The sequence below is a fragment of the Malus sylvestris genome, chromosome 17, assembly GCF_916048215.2.
Source record: "Malus sylvestris chromosome 17, drMalSylv7.2, whole genome shotgun sequence".
NCBI classification, from domain to species: domain Eukaryota; kingdom Viridiplantae; phylum Streptophyta; class Magnoliopsida; order Rosales; family Rosaceae; genus Malus; species Malus sylvestris.
Genome location: NC_062276.1, coordinates 18,066,492 through 18,089,306, shown reverse-complemented (window position 1 = coordinate 18,089,306; position 22,815 = coordinate 18,066,492). Strand labels below are relative to the sequence as shown.

Below are 22,815 nucleotides of genomic sequence, written 5' to 3'. Positions count from 1 at the left end.
GATGGAAAGGTGAATGGTGGAGTGACACCTCTTTGTGGCTAAGCTCTTTGTCCTTTTTACATTAATTCTTCTTTCTCTTTAACACATTCTTAGCTTCTTTAGTCTTCAATTTCATCCATCCACTTTGCTCCATGCATGTACTATTCATTCCAAGCCCAAAATTGCTCCAAAATGCACCAAAATGTATCTTATTGCTTTATAAGGCCTATAGACCTACAAACACACGAAAATAGCTTAAAATACATAATTAACTAAGAAATAATAACATAAATGCATGAGAACAAGCTAACTCAGTTGCATAAATATGCTCCTATCACTGCGACTGGGAAAAAGTCGACTATCTCCAAGAGGACTAAGGGCTGCTTTGGTATTGCTGTGCTTTGAAAAAAAACTGCTGTGAGAATAAGCGGCTGTGCTGTGAGAATAAGCGGCTGTGAAATAAATCAGCAGAGTGTTTGGTAAACTTTTTTGTAAAAGTGCTTTTAGAAAAAAAGCAGTCTGATAGTGGGTCTTTTCATTAAAAGAGCACTGTAGCTCCGTGTGCTTTGAAAAAAAAGCCAGTTTTCCAAAGCTGCAAATAGCAGCTTTAGCTTTTTCCTTTGATTTCAGCTTATTCTCACAGTAGCTTCCAAAATAAGCCATTTCTTTTCAGTTTACCAAACACCTAAAACCCTCACAACTTTTTTTCATGGGTGCTTTTTATTTAAGCGCTTCACTCCCAAACCACCCCTAAGACTACCGCGCAGGTCCTGTTGAGCAAACGGCCTCGTCAAAAGGCCGAGACAGCTATCAAACCCCCTCGACCCGTAAAACGGGTCAAAAAGTTGGTGAAGAAAGAAGAACGGGAGATTCATGTTATGTCTAGTCAGACTACGGGAGTGACGACTCCTAGCGTTTCCCCTTCTGCTCCCGTCGTCCAAGCCTCGATAGTGAAACGGCCACTTCCGGCCAAAGAAACAACCCAAGTACGGCCTGTCTCTAAAGTCGTTGAACTAGTTGTTGCTCCACTGGTCGAGGCGGCTGTGGCTTCGGGATCAGCTGCTGCGCCCGCCTTAGAAGGGGCAATTCCTTTGGCTGAGAAAAATCTTCCCAAAAATCCAAAACAAACGGCAGTCGTTCTAGAAGAGAGCGATGAAAGCAACGAGATTCCACTGGTGAGTCGCCTTCAACCACGCAATCAACCTCCCCCCGTTGCCGAGGTGGTTGTTCAAGTTGGCTTTCCTGTGGCTGACCGTGGAAAACGACTTGCCGTAGAGCCAAAAGCGACAGCAGAAACACATGTTCACCCGCAAGACCAGGACCTCAACATTCCTCCCCAAGAAGCCACTTTGGCCTTCGTAAGTACCCTTATCGCTTCTCTTTGGTTACTTTTCTGCCTTAGAACTCTAAACCAGGAAAATACTAAATGTCAGGTGCCTACCCATTCTTTTCATCGAAAATTCTACGTGTCGAATGGTGTTATCTATATTTCTTGGCCGTCGCAGTGGCCATCGAACGTAGATAACCTTCATCGGCCTCGTGAACTGAGAAGCAGTCTAAGACACGGGCTCGGCCATTAAGTTCTTTAGGTTCGAGCAATGAACCCGAAGACATGGCCAAAGTTTCCTTTCAGCTGGTTTAAAACCAAAAACCTTTTTGCTATATTCTTTTGTGATTTCCTTGTGCTTAAACTGTTTTCATGTGCAGCCTTCATGGGAAGTCGAGTTTAATGTTTTTTTATCAAGCACTTCTGAAACGGCTGGTCATTCGGCAACTACGACTGAACTTGCCGAGTCAGTTGCTCTGGTTCGGTTCCAAAAAGTTCTGTCTCTCTCAGCGTCACAAGTCCTTGAGCGTAAAGGTCTTGATTCGTTGGGTGCATGCCTAAATGACCTCAGATCTGAAGGTCAATTAAGCGTCGAAGCTATCGTTCAGGCGTCGTCCGTCTTAAAGCGAGTTCAGGAATCTTTTAGTATTTTCGAGAACACTCTTCAGGCTGACGATGACTTGAAAGCTACAATGGCCGTTCAAGACACTCTTCGTCTGAAGATTGACGCTTTAAAGGTGAAAGGGGAGGCCCTGGCTAACCTCGACCGTCAAATGGTCGAACTGGCAAAACGAAGGTCGGCCATTGCTTCTGAGCTTGCGAGGGACTTTGAGTCGGGCGGTAAATCTTGTTTAACCAAATACGTGGCGAACACAAAGCGAGTCGAGCAGCTGAAGATAGACAAAAAGAACCGGCAAGCCGAGGTCATAATGGGTGAGGTGAGATGGCTGAAGCTAAAGGCCCTTCTTGGATCTCTTCTTCCTTCATCACCCTATAATTATTTGACTGTAAACCGACTTATTAATGAAATGAAATGAGCTTTTATTCTTGCATCTCCCATGTGACTGGGTAGTATTTTTTTAAGAACTTTCCATTGATTGGCAACTTGTGAATAATACTGGTTCGATCTCTAAAATGGTATGCCCTCTTACCGAGGATTTTATGGACGACAAACGGTCCTTCCCAATTCGGTGACTATTTGCCGAACCTAGGGTCTTTAATTCCCATGGGTAACACAGTTTGCCAAAGTAGCCATCCTTTGTCGAACATTTTTTGTTTGACTCTTTGATTATAAGCTCGCTCGGCAATTTTCTTTTGTGCCACTAGAAGATTGTAAGCGTCAAGCCGATCTTCTTCCAAATCTTCTAACTCTTGTAACATGGCCTGGTTGTATTTGACGTTGGACAAACTACTATGCTCAATCACGCTTAAAGAATTTACACTGAGCTCAATCGGTAACATCGCGTCATGTCCATAGGTTAACACATATGGGGTGGTCCCCGTTGTCGACTGGGGTGAAGTCCGATATGCCCACTAGGCTTCATTCAATTTTAAATGCCACATGCCAGGTCTTTCTTTTATCATTTTTTCAAGAATCCCGATCAAAACCTTATTACTTGCTCCGGCTTGTCCATTCGCTTGTGGATAGTATGGTGTGGACTACTCAAGCTGAATTTTTAAGCTCGTCGTATACTCTTTGAACCTTTCGGCTGTGAAGATTGTGCCATTATCAGTTATGATCGTTCTTGCTACGCCGAATCTGGTCACAACATGCTCCTTCACAAAATCGCAAACCTCTTTGGATGTTAATTCGGCGTATGATTTTGCTTCGACCCATTTAGTGAAATAATCAGTTGCCACGAGTATCCATGCATGTTTTGCTGCTCTAGAAGATGGCGTAATTTTACCGATCACGTCCATTGCCCATCTTTTGAACGGTCAAGGTTTGGTGATCAAATGAAGTAATTCGGCCAGGGCTCTTTGGATGGGTCCATGAATTTGACACTGGACGCACCCTCGCGCATACTTAATACAATCTTTCAATATGCTTGGCTAGAAGTAACCGTGCTGGCGAAGTAGCCAAAGCATCTGGCGTCCTGATTGATGGGCTCTGCAAATTCCTTCATGTACCTTTGTGGTTGCTTGGGTGGCTTCTTGCGAGCCGAGGCATAACAGCAATAAACCGTCCTCGCCCTTTCGATACAACTCATTCTGGTACGAGACGTAGTTTGTGGCATGGACCCTTGTCTTCGGTCTTGTTTGTCTTTGGGATTATCTAGGTATTGCATAATTGGCCTTCTCCGGTCGTTTGGTAGTGGCTCGACCGCGCAAATATCTACAGGATCCTCCTGTTCCAACAACGAAGGTAAGGACATGACTCGTGTACGGATGACTTGGTCGCGCTGGAGGACTTGTTGATTAACCAAAGCCGGATACGATTGCCGTAAAATGGGTATCATTTGGCCAAACTCGCCCCCTAGGAGTTGTGCTCCGGAGGCTATTTGAGCGAGTTCGTCTGCGACGGTGTTCCAAACATGAGAAATATGATTCAACGTGATACCGTCAAATAGCTGGCAACCATGTGATAGGGCGCCAGAATGCAACTCATGCACCGAAACGTTCCATTGAGTTGGTTAATCACAAGCTCCGAATCACCGAAGACGAGGGCACGAGCGGCGCGTAAATCATGATGCACGCTAAGGCCGATAACAAGGGCTTCGTATTCGGCCTGATTGTTGGTATAATCGAAATCTAACTTGAGGGAAAAGAACCAACAATGTTGGTGTGGAGACTTAATTACAACCCCCACGCTGGCCGATGTCGACGTACTAGAACCATTAAAATACATCGTCCAATAATTGTCATGTGTTCCCACCATTTCGATTTCAACGTCGTTGCTTGCGAACCCATATGGAGAGGGGTGTTGAGCTAAGAAATCAGCAAGCGCTTGTCCTTTGACGGCTTTTTGTGGGACATACTGCAGACTAAACTCAGATAGCGCCAATGTCCATTCCCCAATTCGGCCTTTGACTATTGGTCGAGTAAGCATATATCGAATGACATCTGTCTGGGCGATGACCTGAGTAACGAATGGGAGCATATAGTGCTGGAGTTTTGATTTGGCGAAAAACAAAGCCAAGCAAAGCTTCTCAACGGGTGAATAATTGATCTCGGGAGTATTGAGGTTTCGGCTGAGATAGAAAATAGCTTGTTCTCGCCCAGCATTAGTATCTTGTGCGAGGAGGCACCCGATGGATTCTTCGGCCCTTGAAATGTAAAGCTTAAGGGGTTTATCACGTCGAGGCAGTACGAGGATGGGCGGAGTTGCAAGAGCAACCTTAATTTGCGCGAAAGCCGCTCAATGTTCTTCACGCAACTCAAACTTATCTGAGTCCTTAAGTTTCAAAAGCGTAAAGAATGCCGTCATTTTGCCAGCGGAATTAGCTATGAAGCAGCGAGGAAAATTTATTTTCCCGAGTAAGGACTGGAGTTGTTTTTTGGTCGTCGGGGGTGGTGCATCAATAATCGCATGAGCTTTGTTCGCGTCTACGTCGATGCCGCGATTGTGGAGAAAACCTAAGAAATTGTTGGCGACACACCAAAGGCGTATTTGGCCAGGTTCATCTTAAGGTTATGTCGACGCATGCGAAGGAAAGCTTGCCGAAGATCATCAATATGCGTTTGGCGACTTTTCGATTTGACCACGACGTCATTAATATACACTTCTATAGTTATGCCGATCAGGTCATGAAAAATAGTGTTCATCGCGAGTTAATATGTGGCATCAGCGTTTTTTAGACCAAATGGCATGACTACCCACTCGTAGGTTCCAAGAGCCCCCGGGCAGCGGAAAGCAGTTTTATGAACATCGACCTCGTCAATAAATATCTGGTTATAACCAGTATGTCCATCCATGAAAGACAGCATGTCATGATGAGCCGCGGCGTCGATTAGCAAATCTGAAATTGGCATGGGATATGCATCTTTGGGTGTTGCCAAATTCAGATTTTGAAAATCAATGCAAATGTGTAAGGCCTTATTTTTCTTTAGCACTGGTACAATATTCGCCAACCATTCGACGTATCGAGCAGTTCGAATAAACCCGGCATTTAAAAGTTTAACAATTTCATCTTTTATGCCGAGTTGTACTTCGGTCGAGAATCATCGAGGAGGTTGTCGAAAAGGCTTGCAACCAGGTTTGATACGTAATTCATGCTGGACAAGGATTCGGTCAAGGCCAGGCATCTGATGATAGCTCCAAGAAAAACAGTCTTTAAACTCGCCGAGTAAGTTACAAAGTTCAGATTTGATAGAACGGGGTAACAAGGCACTAATAAATAATGGCCGAGGGTCATCAACCGTCCTAACATTTATTTCCTCCAACGGATCTTTGACTTAAGGCTGACTATCTTCGAGTTCGGCCGGGCGACTTGAACTTTGTCAAGAGATAAAACAGGACCATTGTCTCATTCGGCTAGGAACTCTATGAGGTTAACACCCGAATTCGGCTGTTTAGAGATCGCATACCAATGAGCTAGCAATCGTTCCATGGTCGATGAAACTGTGGCTCGACGTTTAGTCTGACTGGTGTCAGAAATCGGGATTGAAAACGAAGCTAGCCAATCCGAGTCTCGCTGAATCTTGTTGAACAGTTTCAGCACCAACCTCAATGGCCTTCTAATAGATATCTGAGTTGACGATGAAAAATGCGGTTATGTGATTACGACTGGCGATGTTCACTTCTAGTGGAAGCACCTCTTTAGTTTGAGATTTGTCCTCGAAGAAAGTGCTCATGGTGATCCCTGATGGAATAAGTTCATCGTTAGAGCGACGTAACGCCTTCATGATGGTTACAGGCATGATATTAACAGTTGCCCCACAGTCAACAAAAATTTTGGAGACTGGGTATCCTTCGACATGAGCCGTTACATACAACGACTTTAGATGATGGGGATTAGCCGAGGAAGAATGGGGAAACAAAATGTCTAAGGCTGTTTTAAGTTTATCATCGCCGTTTGTTGATTCGTCTTCAGTGGTAGTAACAAAATCAACTTGTGTTGCTTCCTCGATGACCACATCGCCATCCAAGGAACTTGGTTGGTGTGTAGTCAACTGGAATTCAACAGGTAGAACATGGACTATGCTAATTTCCATATTTTCAAGGACTGAGGGGCCCATTGGATCGTGTGTTAGAGCATCCTTGGTCGGATTACTATGTGTCTCAACAAGCTTTTGCACTTGTGCCATATGATCCGACTCTTTGTCCTTTTGGCTATCGTCGTCGGGCTCGCATGCATTTGGTGTCTGATCGGGTGGCACGTTTGAACACCTACTACATCTTTCGAGCTCGTTCCTCATAGGCGATCTGAGCGTTCCTTGTATCCAGGTAGGTGTTCAAACGTGCCACCCGATCTTTCTCATCGGCTGTTAAACCAAAAAAGGATACAGCTAAAAAGACTTCGAAATGATATCGAAGGTGTTGAAGGCCTTCAAGAGAAAAAATGAGTTCGGCTATGTCAATGTTCGTGTATGGGTCTACCTCAAAGTCGAGAACCTTAGCCTCTCGAATGTGCTGGAATCTAGCTTTCATTGTTGGATTAGTAGTTTTTTGGATGATCTGCTCAGCATCGGGGCAAGTTAATGCCAGGTCAAGAGCTTCTTGGCATGCCTTGGGCAAGCCATACAAATCGTTGGCGGAATATTTCTTGTGAAACTCTTTCATATATTCCAATGATTCATTGAGGAATAGGGGGTGCAGATTCCGCCGAACTTTGATTAGTGGTTCTTTCAAATGTAACGGGGGCTGTTGGCTTTCAGCTTCTTTCTTAAATTGCTCGAAATGAGCTTTCATCTCCCTGGGCCGAAGAAGGAGTTTGATGCGCTTCTCGGACTCTTCAATGGTAGTTTCGAAGTAGCGATTGGTTTCCTTTTGCCCTTGTAATTCAGCCATAATTGTTGGGGTTGGTCGATTATCTCCGCTCCCTGCCGTCTCTTTCGACAACCATTTAGTGGTCGAAACAGGCTGGGCCGCTTGCCGTTGAGCAAAGCAATCTATACGCTGACGTCGATGTTTCTAAGACTTGGAAAGCGCGGTATACATGCTGGTGGGAGAATTGTAGCTGTACCATCGTTGGTCATGTGGTTCAGGTGGCCTAAAGGTTTTGGATTTACCGATGAGCTCAAGCTATTGGAATTACGTGAATAATAATCCTCGTTATAAAACGGTGCGTCGAAATCAAGGCGCCGTCTGATCGATGTAGAACCATCTGTCTGTTTCCTTAGGCTGAGCCTATCGAATACTTTCTGGCGTTGGCCTTCACTCGATTCCTTTGAAGGTTCCGCCGTGATCGCCGATTAGTGTCGTGATGTTGGCATCTGCGTCTAAGGCAGTTTCTTCTTGGGCTCGGTTAATACAATGTGTGCCTTACAATTGCTACACAAAACTATAGGCCCGCCATTTTCTTCTTCACTGGAGTCTGGCATGGACTCCACTATGGCCGGTCCTGAGAGCTCGGTAGGTGGCGCATTGGAAAATAGGTCGATCTTGAGTCGAGGCTGGGAGCTTTGCTTTAGGATGTGTTATACTAGGGCAAACCCGACCTTCTCTTTCCCTTTGCTCTTGGGAAAATGAGCGTCTACCATGACAACTGTTGCCGAAGGGAATGGATCTGTATCAACCGTTATGCGTTTTTCAGGAAATTTTAACTTCCTTTTGTCAATCCAGCTCTGGATATCATCACGAAATATGACATAATTGTTTGTGATATGCTTGGTCGAGTTATGATATTTGCAATACGTCTTTCCTTTAAGCTCTTCGACCTTAGGAATGTTATGCCCTAGCCCAAGTTTGATGATTTTTGCTAATAACAATTGATCGAAAATTGCTTCGGCCTTTGTGATATCAAAAGTATAGACTTTGGATGTTTTCGCTATCTCTTCAGTAGCCGAGCGGGTTTTGACATCCTTAAAATTAATTTGAGTCAATGCCTTGCAAACGTATGGCTTATCTATTAAAATCTCGATCGCGTCGATGCTGACATATTGAGAATCCTCACCTTCGGTCGATGCGTAGTTGACCGTGGGATTTTTGTAAATCGTTCCTCGGGATGGGGATTTCGAGATCTTCTCTTCTCGGAGCAAATAATCATATTGCTCGACATGATACATATCCTGAAAGTTTGCTGATGCGATGAAAGTTAAGCACTCAAATTAAATCATCTTTTGACAATTGTAGTATATGTATAAGTAGGGATCGTTCTGGACCGGGGATTAGGAGGGATTGCTAATCTAAACTAAACTGACTTACAAAAAGAAACTTAAAAAAACTTAACTAGACTCTATAGACTCAAAACACTTAAAAACACAAACTAAAACAGATTCTAACTAATTAGACACACTAAAGTAAAGGGGGATTGGGTTTTGGACGAAAATAAAGTAAAACAAAACAGAAACTAGAACTAAACAGATTTGCACAAAATTGGTTGTTTTGGATGAATGATGGGCTAGCTAGAAGGTCTTTCTCCACACATGACACACTTGCATACAAATCAATCTCCAATTGCTTTTCAATAAACTATTATGCTCAACACCCCAGATTAACCGTGATGCACAAATTAACCCTCAGATTTTCCTTTACTCATTGAATTGGATGAATGCATGCGACAACCCAAATCATTCTCTAAAAGTCCCCTATATGAATGCATAATAGAGATACAATTAAAGACCATTAAGTTCCATGAAAATCATAAGCGTTGACGAGGCAATTGTAACTATGAATGCATGATACGTTTGCCAAGAATTCAATTAACGCGATTGTGACAAACAACCTTCACTACTCATGAATATAAACTTGTAACGATTAGATGAAACTTATTTATATCCTAGCATCAAATTCATGCATGAAAACTAAGTATGCATCCTTAATAAACATACACAAATCCGTTATGAATAAAATAGATAATTGAATTGCAATCACAACTTATCAAGTCACAATTGGAAGAAATCAATTCATATTGCAAATATATTCATGGTTTCGAATTCTCCTCTAGCCAAAAGAGGTTTAGTTCCTCATACTTGCAATTAAACAAAAACAATTGAAATTAAACATTGAAAACCAAAGTAGAATACACCTAGAATGTCCAGCAATCCAATTTGAATGACTAGCACAACTCCAAGCAATCCTCATTCCTTGCAAATATGCGGCACCAAGGTGTGAATGGTGAATGGATGGTCTCTTGTGGTGGTGGATGGATATAGGTGAGTTATGGTGAAGGGTGGAGAGTTGTGTAGATGATGTGGTGTCCTTGGATGATGGCCCCCAAATTATGGTGAAGGGTGGATGTATTTATAGGCTAGGGAGATGAGTGTATGGAGTTGTAATGAGTGGATGTAATGGGTGTAGTGGGTGAGTGTTGTGGTAATGAGTGGATGTAAGGGGTGTAGTGGGTGGATGTTTGGCAATGAGTGGATGTAATGGGTGTAGTGGATGAATGTTTGTAATGAGTGGATGTAATGGGTGTAGTGGGTGAGTGTTGTGGTAATGAGTGGATGTAGGGGTGGTTTGGGAGTGAGGTGATTAAAAAAAAAGCACCCATGAAAAAAAGCTGTGAGGATTTTAGGTGTTTGGCAAACTGAAAAAAATGGCTTATTTTGGAAGCTGCTGTGAGAATAAGCTGAAATCAAAGGAAAAAGCCAAAGCTGCTATTTGTAGCTTTGGAAAACTGGCTTTTTTTCAAAGCACACATAGCTACATTGCTCATTTAATGAAAAGACCCACTATCAGACTGCTTTTTTTTTCCCAAAAGCACTTTCACAAAAAAGTTTACCAAACACTCTGTTGATTTATTTCACAGCCGATTATTCTCACAGCACAGCCGCTTATTCTCACAGCAGCTTTTTTTCAAAGCACAGCAATACCAAACCAGCCCGTAATGAGTGTAATGGGTGGATGTTTGGTAATGAGTGGATGTAATGGGTGTAGTGGATGAGTGTTTGGTAATGAGTGGATGTAATGGGTGTAGTGGGTGGATGTTTGGTAATGAGTGAATGTAATGGGTGTAGTGGATGGATGTTTGGAGTTGTAGGTCAATGCACTTGAACACACACATGTTGATTTCTAGCCCTCAAATCTTCAAAAACGTCAATCCTCATGTCTCCATGCTTGCACTATCCAATCTTGGCTCAAAAATGCTCTAAAATGCTCCAAAATGCACTTTCTTGCCAACTTTGTTATTATGACCTATAAACACACGAAAATAGCTTAAAATACACAATTAACTAAGAAATAACAACACAAATGCACAAGAACAAGCTAACTAAGTCGCATAAATATGCTCCTATCAAATTCCCCCACACTTAGCTTTTGCTAGTCCTCGAGCAAAACAAAAGAAACAAAACGAAACAAAAACAAAACAAACAAAATACAACCTAACCTTCCAATATTTGCTTCAGGGATTTTCAATTAAACATGACATGCCAAAGATCACCACTTACATAGATTTAAGCATTCCTTACCCTCGAGCATACTTAATAATAGTCACCATTCACTAGCTCACATTTAATCAATGAAAACAACATTTTGAATATAGTAACATGCCTTAGAGAATTTCCTCAATTCCTTACTAGATACACTCTTATTTTTACACAAGAATTTCTGACTACACTCCCTATACTAGGTATATGTGAGAAGATTGATGTGAACATGAAAACTAGTACTCACATATGTTTTTCAACAAAAAAGCAATTTCTGGAATTATTAATTCATGTATATATATGATCTCATGAATGAAATGCTACTACTTAGATGCGAGAACCAGTGACACCATATGCTCATATCAATTTTAAACTCCACAAATTGAAACACACAACACTCAAGATTGAAGTCAAGGGTTGTAACAGGGCTTGGGGGTAATGGCTAACAAAGAAAGGTGATGCGAAATATATAAGCACACAAATTAAACCCTCTTTTTATCAATTGTAGTAAGGAATGTAAGTAGGGATCGTTCTAGGCCGGGGATTAGGAGGGATTGCTAAATCACTTGAAAACTGACTCAGAAACGTAAAAGCAAAGTTTAAAATACTAAACTAGACTCAAAGAATGCAAAACTAAACTCTAAAACACTAAAACAAACCAAAAGACTCAAAACAGGCTAGAAACACTCAAAACTGCCTTAAAACACAATCTGGGCAGTTTTGAACACTAAACACAAACTTGGACGAAAATAGGTTATAACTTGACTCAAGACACTTAAAAACACAAACTAAATTGATTTGTAACTAATCTAACACTTTAAAATAAATGGGGATTGAGTTTTGACGAAAATTGAAAACAAAAACAAAACTTTGTAAATTGAACAGATTCTAAAACGAAATTGGTTAAAGTGATTGGATGGAAAGCTAGCTAAGGGGTTCTTCTCCACACATGTCACACTTGCATACAAAACGATTTCCAATTGCTTCTCAATAAACTATGAATTCCCAACGCCCCAGATTAACCGTGAATTGCACTAATTAACCCTTAGATTTTCCTAAAGTTATCGAATTGGATGAATTGCATACGACAACCCAAAGCATTCCTCACAAGTTCCCTGCATGAATTGCATAGCAAAGATACAAGCAAAGATCATTAAGTTCTATGAAAATCATAAACATTGGCGAGACACTCGTTACTATGAATTGCATGAAACTTATGCCAAGAATTTACTTAACACGATTATGATCAACAACCTTTACTACTTTTGAATATAAGTTCGTAACGATTAGGTGAAATTCCCTTATATCCTAGCATCAAACTTATGCATGAAAATTAAGCGTGCACTCTCAACCAACACACACAAATTAGTTTTAATTTATGTAGATAAGCAAATTGAATTCACAACTTATGAAACGCAATTAGAAGTACTCAAATCATATAGCAAGCATAAACATGGTTTCGAATCCCCCCCTAGCCAAGGGGGGTTTAGTTCCTCATAATCGCAATTACACAAAGATAACTTAAATTAAACATTGAAATCAAAGATAGAAAACACCTAGAAACGCTCCAACACTCCCAAGGCTTGGGCATAGGCATAGCACCAGGTTATTCCTTCTTTCTCCTTCCTTGCAATCTGCGGCACTAGAGGGAAGAGTGTGTTTGAGGGATGTATGAATGTAGAAAAATATGGTAGAGGATGGTGACTAAATGGTGCAGCAAAGGATGGTATTTATAGGCTAAAATTCGCAGCCCCTATGTAGCAAAGGAAAAAGATTTAAAGGCCTAATTTGTATAGGAAATGAATACACAATCCTTGAAGGAAAAGGTTCTAGAAGTCAGAAATCCAAATGAAATAGGGAGAATAGAATCAGGTTTCTAGAACTTCTAGAAAGGTTTGGGGCGCCAGATTTTTAGGAGAGGAGATAAGGCCTTCTAGAAAGCTTGTTTTGTGGCTGATTTCCTAGAAAAACAAGGGATAAGGTGCAACACCTTTGTAGGAGTGGATAAGGGCTTCTAGAAACCTATTTTAATGTGTTTTAATCTGAAAATAAATCCCCTTTGCAACTGGAATTAAGTTAGGATAGGATTAGGATAGGATAAGATAAGATAAGGTTGTATAAGATTTTGGATAATGTTCCTTCTTTTGAGCTGATTTCTTATCTTCCTTGACTTGGATTTATTTCTTCACTCTTTTCAGCACATTCCTAGCATCTTGAACTTCAAATTCGTCCATCCATCTTGCTCCATTCATAAGCTATCCATTTGGTGCCCAAAACTGCCTCAAAATGCTCCAAATTGCACTTTCTTGCCAACTTTGTCATATGGACCTACAAACACACGAAAATAGCTTAAAACACTATAATAAACACAAACAAACTATGAAAATGCAAGAAAACAAGCTAAATAAGTCGCATAAATATGCTCCTATCAAAAGGATAGGAATAACAAACGTTCTTAAAGCGATAGTAAGCAAAGTAATGGAATCGACACTTGGAATTTACTTTAGAATGCAAAAATCAACTTTTAAACACAAAGGGAAGATTCATGCAACACTTAGGGTCGAATTCAATGCTTTTGACCCTTTCTTCAACAAACAACACTTTAGAGCTCTTTCTCATAAATTTTTCAACTCTTTTCACAACTTTTCTTCTTTTCATTCTATTTTCCACGAATTTTTCTTTTTCTTTTCCTTTTCTACCCGTGCCTTATGAAGGACTTTGGTGCACACACACACAAGAATCACTTCCCCCACCCTTGTTTTTCTGCGAGAGTTCAACAAAAGGAATTCCTTCTAAATTATGCTTTACTATGTTTCAAGAACAAGGGTATGGATGGTCCTAATCTAGGCTAGGTGAGGATAGTATGGGTAACAAAGAACATAGGCAACACAAGGCTCAACGGGTTAAACTTAAACACATAATGAACAGGATAGGCTTTTTGGCTCTTGGCTCACTAAACAACTTCATCTTGAATATGTGTTATGCACATCAATAACATACTTTGAATGAAATAGGCATGAGTTCTAGCATTTGGAACTAAATGATGAAACGCCTTCTAAGTAGCAACCAAGCAAAGAATAATGAGATCATGCAACGACTTTAGAAAACAAAAAAATTGCTCAGATTAATAACTCTCCAAATAAACGTTTAGGCCCAAGTCTCTCAAGGATGTAACGTTAGTTTGAGTTCCTTCTTTCAAGCATGTTACAAAAAAAACTGATTTTTCCTTTTATGATTGCATGTGAATTCATAAATTATAATCACAACCAAGCATACACCAAAGAGTAAATCAAATTTTCTTCCATGTTTATAACTCTCTTTAACAGTCATGTAATTAAAAACCAAATCCTCATCATTGTGTTGGAAGGTACCCTAAGACACAAATAAACACACAAAAACAACTCTTTTTGGGTTTTTTTTCAAAACAATTTTTCAAATTTTTATGAGATTTTCGGATTTTTATGTCAACACACACTAAAACACTCCAAAACGGCTTAAAAACACTTAAAAACAGCAAGGAACAACACTAGAAGTAATGGGTGATAAACTCCTACGAATTTCATGCAAAACAACTTGGTTACCCCCCCACACTTAAATCAAACATTGTCCTCAATGTTTCAAGCATAAACTCACAAAAAAAAAATAAAAAAATAAAAATAAAAAATAAAAAAAAACAAACAAACAACGAATAAACATGACAAGTATGTCAAAGTAAAAACCAGACATAGTAGAGTTTAAGAAAGCAAATCTGGTTTTGGAGATAGATGATCTTGTTGTCTTTCCATAGCTTTGATCTCGAACTGGTTTGGAATTCTGAGCGAGGAATATGAGAGTTCCTTGGTTTCAAATCAGACTCCTTCTGCTGGGTTGATTTGATTGTGCAGTCTACATTCTTCTCTGCTTGTTTCTTCTGCACGGCAGGCAGGCAAGAGGTAGAGGTGTTGGTCTGTTTCTTTCTTCAATCTTTCCAAGTGCCACTTCTTGCTTTCTTTCTCCTTGTCCCTAGCTGAGGATGAATTGGCAAATTGTCTCCACATGCTTCGAGGTATCATTTTCACTTCCCTTATCTGTTCCCCAGGCAGATGTGGTAGACGAAGAGGAAGCATAAGATGATGAAGATGAGTACTCGAGAGCAAGGCTAGGTAAGCAATCAGGAAGAGGTTCCAGGTAGTCGGTTCCAGATCGGAAGATTGATACCAAGTGCTGGCTGATTGCTCTCTTTCTCCTTGTCCCAAAACAACGACAAGGAAAAGGACAGGGAGAAAGCATGATATGAGATACTCTTGCTTTCAACCTTCATGATATGAAATACTTTTGCTTTGGATGAGTTGTTTGCAGAGGTACCCAAAGGAATAAGGAACACTGAGTGACTCGAGAGGGTTTGTTGGAAAGGCATTCTCAGAGAAGAAGAAGGGTTATGTATGTTTGCGTTACAATGGAGGGTGAATGGTGACATTTATAGGAATTAATAACTAGTATTATTCTTTCACTATTGTCAACAACTGTTGGATGATTTAATAGTGAACTTCACGTGCTTTCTACTTCACAAGAGATCTTCGACAGATTGCCCGTGATTTTCGCAAGGCTGAATGTGCATGTGACAGACGCTGACACGTCTGGAAAAGCAAGTGCCTCTTCGATATCTGGAATCGGCGCTTCGACAAACTGCCCGTGATTTTCGCAAAGCTGACTCTGCATGTAACAGGCGCTGACACGTCTGGAAAAGCATATGCTTCTTCGATATCTGGAATTGACGCTTCGACAAACTGCCCATGATTTTCGCAAAGCTGACTCTGCATGTGACAAATGCTGACACATCTGGAAAAGCAGATGCCTTTTCGATTTCTGAGCTTGCCTCTTCGATCTCTGAAATCCCGTCGAGTGCAGAGGTTGCATATGACAAGTGCGGACAAATCTGGAAAAGAAGATTGGTCGTGGTTTCTGAGTAAGCCCAGCTTTTGAGAAAGCTGGCGCCTCTTTGATTTTTGAGTTGGCCTCTTCAATTTCTAAGCTTGCCTCTTCGATCTCTGAAATCTCATCGTGTGCTGATTTTTATAGAGGTACGCAGGACGTTCAAAGCACACTTGAATTTCTGCCTGTAAAAACTCCCTTATTGCACTTTTTACGATATTGACTTGTCCGACCTCTTCTTTCTTTAACACCTCTGAAAATGTCTGGCCCTTCCGACCGTCGTTTTGACTTGAACCTTGGTGAAGAGGCAGTCCCGCCTTCTCCAGACAACATATGACGCCCATCCTTCATATCCCCTACTGGTCCCCTTACCGTTGGGGATTCGTTGATGAAGAATGATATGACAGCTGCGGTGGTGGCCAGGAACCTTGTCATTCCCAAAGATAACAGATTACTTGCCAAACGGTCTGATGAGTTGGCTGTTAAGGATTCTCTGGCTCTCAGTGTGTAGTGCGCAAGTTCCGTGTCCAATATGGCCCAACGCCTATTTGCCCGAACCCGTGAAGTTGAATCATTGGCGGCTGAAGTGATGAGTCTCAAACAGAAGATTAGAGGGCTTAAGCATGAGAATAAACAGTTGCACAGGCTCGCACATAACTATACTACAAACATGAAGAGGAAGATTGACCAGATGCAGGAATCTGATGGTCAGATTTTACTTGATCATCAGAGGTTTGTGGGTTTGTTCCAACAGCATTTGCCTTCGTCTTCTAGGGCTGTACTGCGTAATGAAGCTCCAAATGATCAACCTCCGATGCTTCCTCCTTCTAGGGCTCCGCCGACTGCTGAGGCTCCGCCGACTGCTGAGGCTCCACCGACTATTGAGATTTCTCCTAAGCAGCCTTTGTGAAGGCTCCCTCTTGTAGCTTTTTTCTGCTTAATGTTCCCCCCTTTTTTTTTATGAAAATGAATGTGAAAATACCTTGCATAACTGTCAGTGTTTTGAAAATAAACCCACACCAAAAACAATTAAACCAGCAACAAATAAAAATGACAATCATGGCAAAATAAAACTACAGAAAATGGAAGGTTTTTAGGAATGCAAAACCAATCGTGGAGCAATTCAAAAATCTTCCTTATTTGAATACATGGGTTGCCTCCCAAGAAGCGCTTGCTTTAATGTCTTCCAGCCGGACGAAACTTCCTTTGAAACTTGGATAGGGCCCATATCATGGAATTGATCCTTGAATGGAAGGTGATACTTGACGTGATCCGACAATGGTTTAAATTCTAGTGTAGGTGCCTGAATCATCAAAATCAGCAAGTTAGTATATAATAAAATTGAAGTTGGAGAAGATGGCTTACTTGCTTGCTCCAACACAAACTCAATTATGAACACCACATCTTTGAAGGTTGCAGGGATATGGGACTTGGCCAGATTTGGTGTTTTGAGAGTTATGACTTGTCCCGTGTCATAAAATCCAACTTCTTTGGGAATTTTCGTCTCAAATGTATCTTCTTTGATGAATTCTAGACATTCCCCATCCACTTCTTGCTCTTGATTCGTTGGAAAGGTTTCGAAGATGCCTTTCTCACCCTCTTCTTCCTTGGATTGCATGATCCTGCAAGGAATAAGGACATTTTGTGAAACGGGGTCAGGACAAATTGGATTTAGGCTTACCTTGGTTGTAGTGGACGGCATAGATGGCATATGGGGCTGCGGCAAATGTGGTTCTTCCCTTGCCGTGGCCTTGTTATTCTCCTCTTCTTCGAGCAACAGCTGTTCATCCATGTTTTGGCTTGGTTTGGATGTCTTCGGTTCACCTCCAACCTCCATAGCACTTCCCAAAGTGATAGCATCATGGATTTCAAAATCTTCCTTCAAATTTTCAACAGTTGAGTTGGAGAATTCACTTTGCTCTTGAATTTGTGCCGTGAACTCCATAATTTGCCCAAATTGCTTTTCCAATTCGCCCGTCTTCTTGGCTTGATTTTGCACCTCTTTGTTTCGGTTTTCTACATCCTGGTTCAAAGAGGTGAGTAACTTATTAAACATATCATTATTCAAAGATGTACCTGAATTGAATTGGGCAGATTGTTGTGGTGGCTGTGATGGTTCATATGGCCAGTGATAGATGATGCGTAAAATTAACTAAACACACAAATTAACCCTCTTGTTGACAATTGTAGTATGGATAAGTAGGGATCGTTCTTAAACCGGAGATTAGGAGGGATTGCTAAAACACTCTAAACTGACTCAAATATGTAAAACAAAGTTTAAAACACTCAACTAGACTCAAAGAACGCAAAACTAAACTCTAAAACACTAAAACAAATCAAAAGACTCAAAACAGCACAAAAAACACTCAAAACTGCCTTAAAACACTTTCTGGGCAGTTTTGGGACTCTAACACAAACTTGGACGAATTTTGGTTTTCTAATGACCTAAAACACTTAAAAACATAATCTAAGACAAGTTCTAATTAATATGACTCAAAGAAATAAGGTGGGATTGATTTTGGACGAAAATAATTAAATTAAAACAAGAACAATGAAAACAGATTCTTAGATAAGATTAGGTGATTTGATGAGATATGGGGTAACTAGGGGGATCTTCTCCACACATGAAACACTTGCATTCAAATTGATTTCCAATTGCCTTTTTCAATAAACTATGAATCTCAATGCCCTAGGTTAACTGTGATAGCACTTTTTTAACCTTCAAGTCTTCCTTACGTTATTGAATTGGATGGGAATGCACATGCAACAACTCAAAACATTCTCTAAAAGTTCCTTACGTGAAAAGCACAATAAAGATACAATCAAAGATCATTAAGCTTCATGAAAACTATAAGCATTGACGAGGCAATTGTTACTATGAAAAGCATGAAACGTTTGCCAAGAATTCACTTAACACGATCATTTATAAGCGACCTCCACTACTTGCAAATATAAGGTTGTAACTATTAGGTGAAACTTCCTTATATTTTAGCTTCAAATTCCTGCATGAAAACTAAGTTGGCCACCTTAATCAACACACAAAAATAAGTCATCAATCAAACGGTTAAGCAAATTGCATTCACAATTCATGAAATAACAATTAGACGTAATCAATTCATCTTGCAAGTATCATCATGGTATTGAATAACCCCCTAGCCAAAAAGGCTTAGTTCCTCATGTTCACAAAACAAAGGAAAACAGATTGATACATTGTAAATATAAGAAAGAGAATACCTAAATATTCCAACGATTCAATGTTGAACAACTAGAACTTCCAAGTACTTCTTCTTCCTCTCATTTGCTGCGATACAAGGGTTGGGGTTGAGTTTAGGGGCTTATGGATGATGTAGAATGATGGGTTTATGTTTAGGATAGGTGTAGGGGTCGGCTATGTATGTTTCTAGGTAGAAATTAGGGTGAATGGTGGTAGAATGGTGCGGCTGAGAGTGGTAAGGTGTTTCTGGCGTGAATGGTTATTCTATGGATGTTTGTGGCTGCCAAAAGGAAGTTTATTTAAAGGGATTTCAGGAATTAAAACCCTAGGTTATTTAGGTAAACATAAATTAAGTCAAAAGCTTCTAGAAATAGGAAATCAAATCAGAAACTTAAGGGAAAGTGCCAAGGGGGATGCGGCAATAACATATATGTATAGGAAAGGTATGGCACGGTTTGGGACTGAAATTGGCTAAGTTTAAATCTCCAAATCCTCCAAGAAAAGGTAAGAAATCAGAATTAAAAGGAGAAAAGGTAAGGTGATGTGCGGCAAAGACTAGAAAATAAAGGGAATGTGATTTCCTTGCAGATTTGGTGCGGCAATAAAGGTAAGTTGGAGGGTTGGGTGCAGCAACTTCCTAGGCAGGTATTAGGATTTCTAGAAGCTGTATTTAAGTGTCCTAAATTATTTAGGAAGCCTCCTTGCTGCTGGAAATTGAATGGATTGGAAATAGGAAAGTTAAGACCAAATTAGGCAATTTGGACTTAGTCAATCCCTCTTCTTCTTGGATTCCTTTTCCTTCCTTGATTTGAATTAATTTTTCTTCCTCTCTTTGGCTGATTCCTTGCATGTTTTGGTCTTTAATTTCGTCCATCCTTTTGCTCTAAGCATGTGATAATCATTCCAAGCCCAATTTTGCTCCAAAAGGCTCCAAAATGCATCTTTTGCCCTTAGAATCTGAAAACACACAAAAGTGACTTTAAACACTAAAATAACTAAGGAAACACAACGTAAATGCACGAGAACAAGCCAATTAAGTCGCATAAATATGCTCTTATCAATAGAACTCATCTTCTTGCTGCCAAAATCCATCTTGTTGGAATTGTTGTGGTTCTCCACACATGTAATCTGAATAATCTCTCCAATCCGAATTGTAAGCGTTGGAAAACATGTTGTCCTCTGATTGGCTATGGCGTTGATAACCCCAAGTATTTTCATTCGCAGCGAATTGAGAACATTGATGAGTTGGATATCCTTGCCCATAGGACACACCATCTGTAGGGACACTTTGCATTGTGGTCCTTTCGGCATATTGTGACAATTGAGAAGTAAGTTTCGCCAATTGAGCTTGAATAGTAGCAAAATCCATGTCTTACTTCTCTAGTACTTGAAATCAAGGAAACAAAACTAAATCAAATATCATAAGTAAAAATAAGAGACACAAATAGAAACAAAGTCATTAACTAAAACAAAAAACATGAAAATAAACAAAAAGAAATAACAAGGGATTAGCAAAATTGCTAATCCCCGGTAACGGCGCCAAAATTTGATGCGATGAAAATTAAGCACTCAAATTAAACCCTCTTTTGACAATTGTAGTATATGTATAAGTAGGGATCGTTCTGGACCGGGGATTAGGAGGGATTGCTAATCTAAACTAAACTGACTTACAAAAGAAACTTAAAAAAACATAACTAGACTCTATAGACTCAAAACACTGAAAAACACAAACTAAAACAGATTCTAACTAATTAGACACATTAAAGTAAAGGGGGATTGGGTTTTGGACGAAAATAAAGTAAAACAAAACAGAAACTAGAACTAAACAGATTTGCACGAAATTGGTTGTTTTGGATGGATGATGGGCTAGCTAGAAGGTATTTTTCCACACATGACACACTTGCATACAAATCAATCTCCAATTGCTTTTCAATAAACTATGATGCTCAACACCCCAGATTAACCATGATGCACAAATTAACCCTCATATTTTCCTTTACTCATTGAATTGGATGAATGCATGCGACAACCCAAATCATTCTCTAAAAGTCCCCTATATGAATGCATAATAGAGATACAATTAAAGATCATGAAGTTCCATGAAAATCATAAGTGTTGACGAGGCAATTGTAACTATGAATGCATGATACGTTTGCCAAGAATTCAATTAACGTGATTATGACAAACAACCTTCACTACTCATGAATATAAACTTGTAACGATTAGATGAAACTTATTTATATCCTAGCATCAAATTCATGCATGAAAACTAAGTATGCATCCTTAATAAACATACACAAATCCGTTATGAATAAAATAGATAATTGAATTGCAATCACAACTTATCAAGTCACAATTGGAAGAAATCAATTCATATTGCAAATATATTCATGGTTTCGAATTCTCCTCTAGCCAAAAGAGGTTTAGTTCCTCATACTTGCAATTAAACAGAAACAATTGAAATTAAACATTAAAAACCAAAGTAGAATACACCTAGAATGCTCCAGCAATCCAATTTGAATGACTAGCACAACTCCAAGCAATCCTCCTTCCTTGCAAATATGCGGCACCAAGGTGTGAATGGTGAATGGATGGTCTCTTGTGGTGGTGGATGGATATAGGTGAGTTATGGTGAAGGGTGGAGAGTTGTGTAGATGATGTGATGTCCTTGGATGATGGCCCCCAAATTATGGTGAAGGGTGGATGTATTTATAGGCTAGGGAGATGAGTGTATAGAGTTGTAATGAGTGGATGTAATGGGTGTAGTGGGTGAGCGTTGTGGCAATGAGTGGATGTAATGGGTGTAGTGGATGAATGTTTGTAATGAGTGGATGTAATGGGTGTAGTGGGTGGATGTTTGGTAATGAGTGGATGTAATGGGTGTAGTGGATGGATGTTTGGAGTTATGGGTCAACATACTTGAACACACACATGTTGATTTCTAGCCTCAAATCTTCAAAAACGTCCATCCTCATGTCTCCATGCTTGCACTATCCAATCTTGGCTAAAAAATGCTCTAAAATGCTCCAAAATGCACTTTCTTGCCAACTTTGTTATTATGACCTATAAACACATGAAAATAGCTTAAAATACATAATTAACTAAGAAATAACAACACAAATGCACAAGAACAAGCTAACTAAGTTGCATAAATATGCTCCTATCATTTGCCCCCAAGAATTTCTTTTTGTATTCTACGTCGAGTCCGTTCAAAGCAAGCCTAACAAACTCGACTTCAGGGAGAGGTACTCGGCACCAATTCCTAGCCGATTTAAATCTGGTAAGATAATCCACTGGTGACTCATCAGATGCTTGAGCCATCCTCGCCAATGAGGAAACTGACATTTCCATCCCTGGCCGATAAAATTGCTCGTGAAATTTCTCGACCAACTCCTCCCAACTTTGGATGGAATTAGGTGGGAGGTTGATATACCAGGCAAATGTTAAGCCTGTCAATGAAAAGTTGAACAGCCCCAGCTTGTGAAATTCACTGTTAACATCTCCGCATTGCGCAGTGAAACGTGGCACATGTTCTAACGAAGATAAAGACAATTGTTCAACGAAAAGGCTAAAATTTGGAATTTTGAAACCTTTAGGATATTCAAACCTTTCTACGTAAGCTGGATATGGATGGATGAATTTAGGGAACTTCGTCCATTTTTTCATGGCCGAATCAATCATCCGCTGGACCTTGGTCATATCGACGGATGTTGCTTCAACTCTCTGGTCAGATCGATCTGACCTGCTACTCGATCCTCTTCTTTTTTCTAAGTCAATTGGCTTGAGCCGAGCAGGGATTGGCTCAGCCTGTACTATTGGCAACAGATTATTTCTTGGTGGCCCGGAAAAATCGATGGTCATGTCGACGTAGACCTTGCTAACCAGTATTTCAAGCAATCTGGTTTGTGTTTCA

The 22,815-nt window shown here is 40.3% G+C and overlaps 1 protein-coding gene and 1 long non-coding RNA gene across 2 annotated transcripts; both read right to left on the bottom strand.

Annotated features, from left to right (window-relative positions):
* Nucleotides 1-3,854: 3,854 nt before the first annotated feature.
* LOC126611866 (uncharacterized) lies at nucleotides 3,855-5,278 on the bottom strand. Its single transcript, XM_050280192.1, has 2 exons — nucleotides 5,123-5,278; nucleotides 3,855-4,643 (listed from the first exon to the last, which is right to left on the bottom strand). The coding sequence occupies exons 1-2, from the start codon at nucleotides 5,276-5,278 to the stop codon at nucleotides 3,855-3,857; spliced, it is 945 nt and encodes a 314-aa protein (XP_050136149.1).
* Nucleotides 5,279-9,247: 3,969 nt separating this feature from the next.
* Nucleotides 9,248-21,675, bottom strand: LOC126612635 (uncharacterized). Its single transcript, XR_007619201.1, has 2 exons — nucleotides 21,396-21,675; nucleotides 9,248-9,435 (listed from the first exon to the last, which is right to left on the bottom strand). It is a non-coding gene; the product is annotated as an uncharacterized LOC126612635 (long non-coding RNA).
* Nucleotides 21,676-22,815: the final 1,140 nt, after the last annotated feature.

Coding starts and splice junctions, on each gene's coding strand:
- LOC126611866 (XM_050280192.1), bottom strand. CDS start 5,278: ATGCCAATTTCAGATTTGCTAATCGACGCCGCGGCTCATCATGACATG. Junction 4,644..5,122: donor CTCTTGGAACCTACGAGTGG/GTAGTCATGCCA, acceptor GCGCAAATTAAG/GTTGCTCTTGCAACTCCGCC.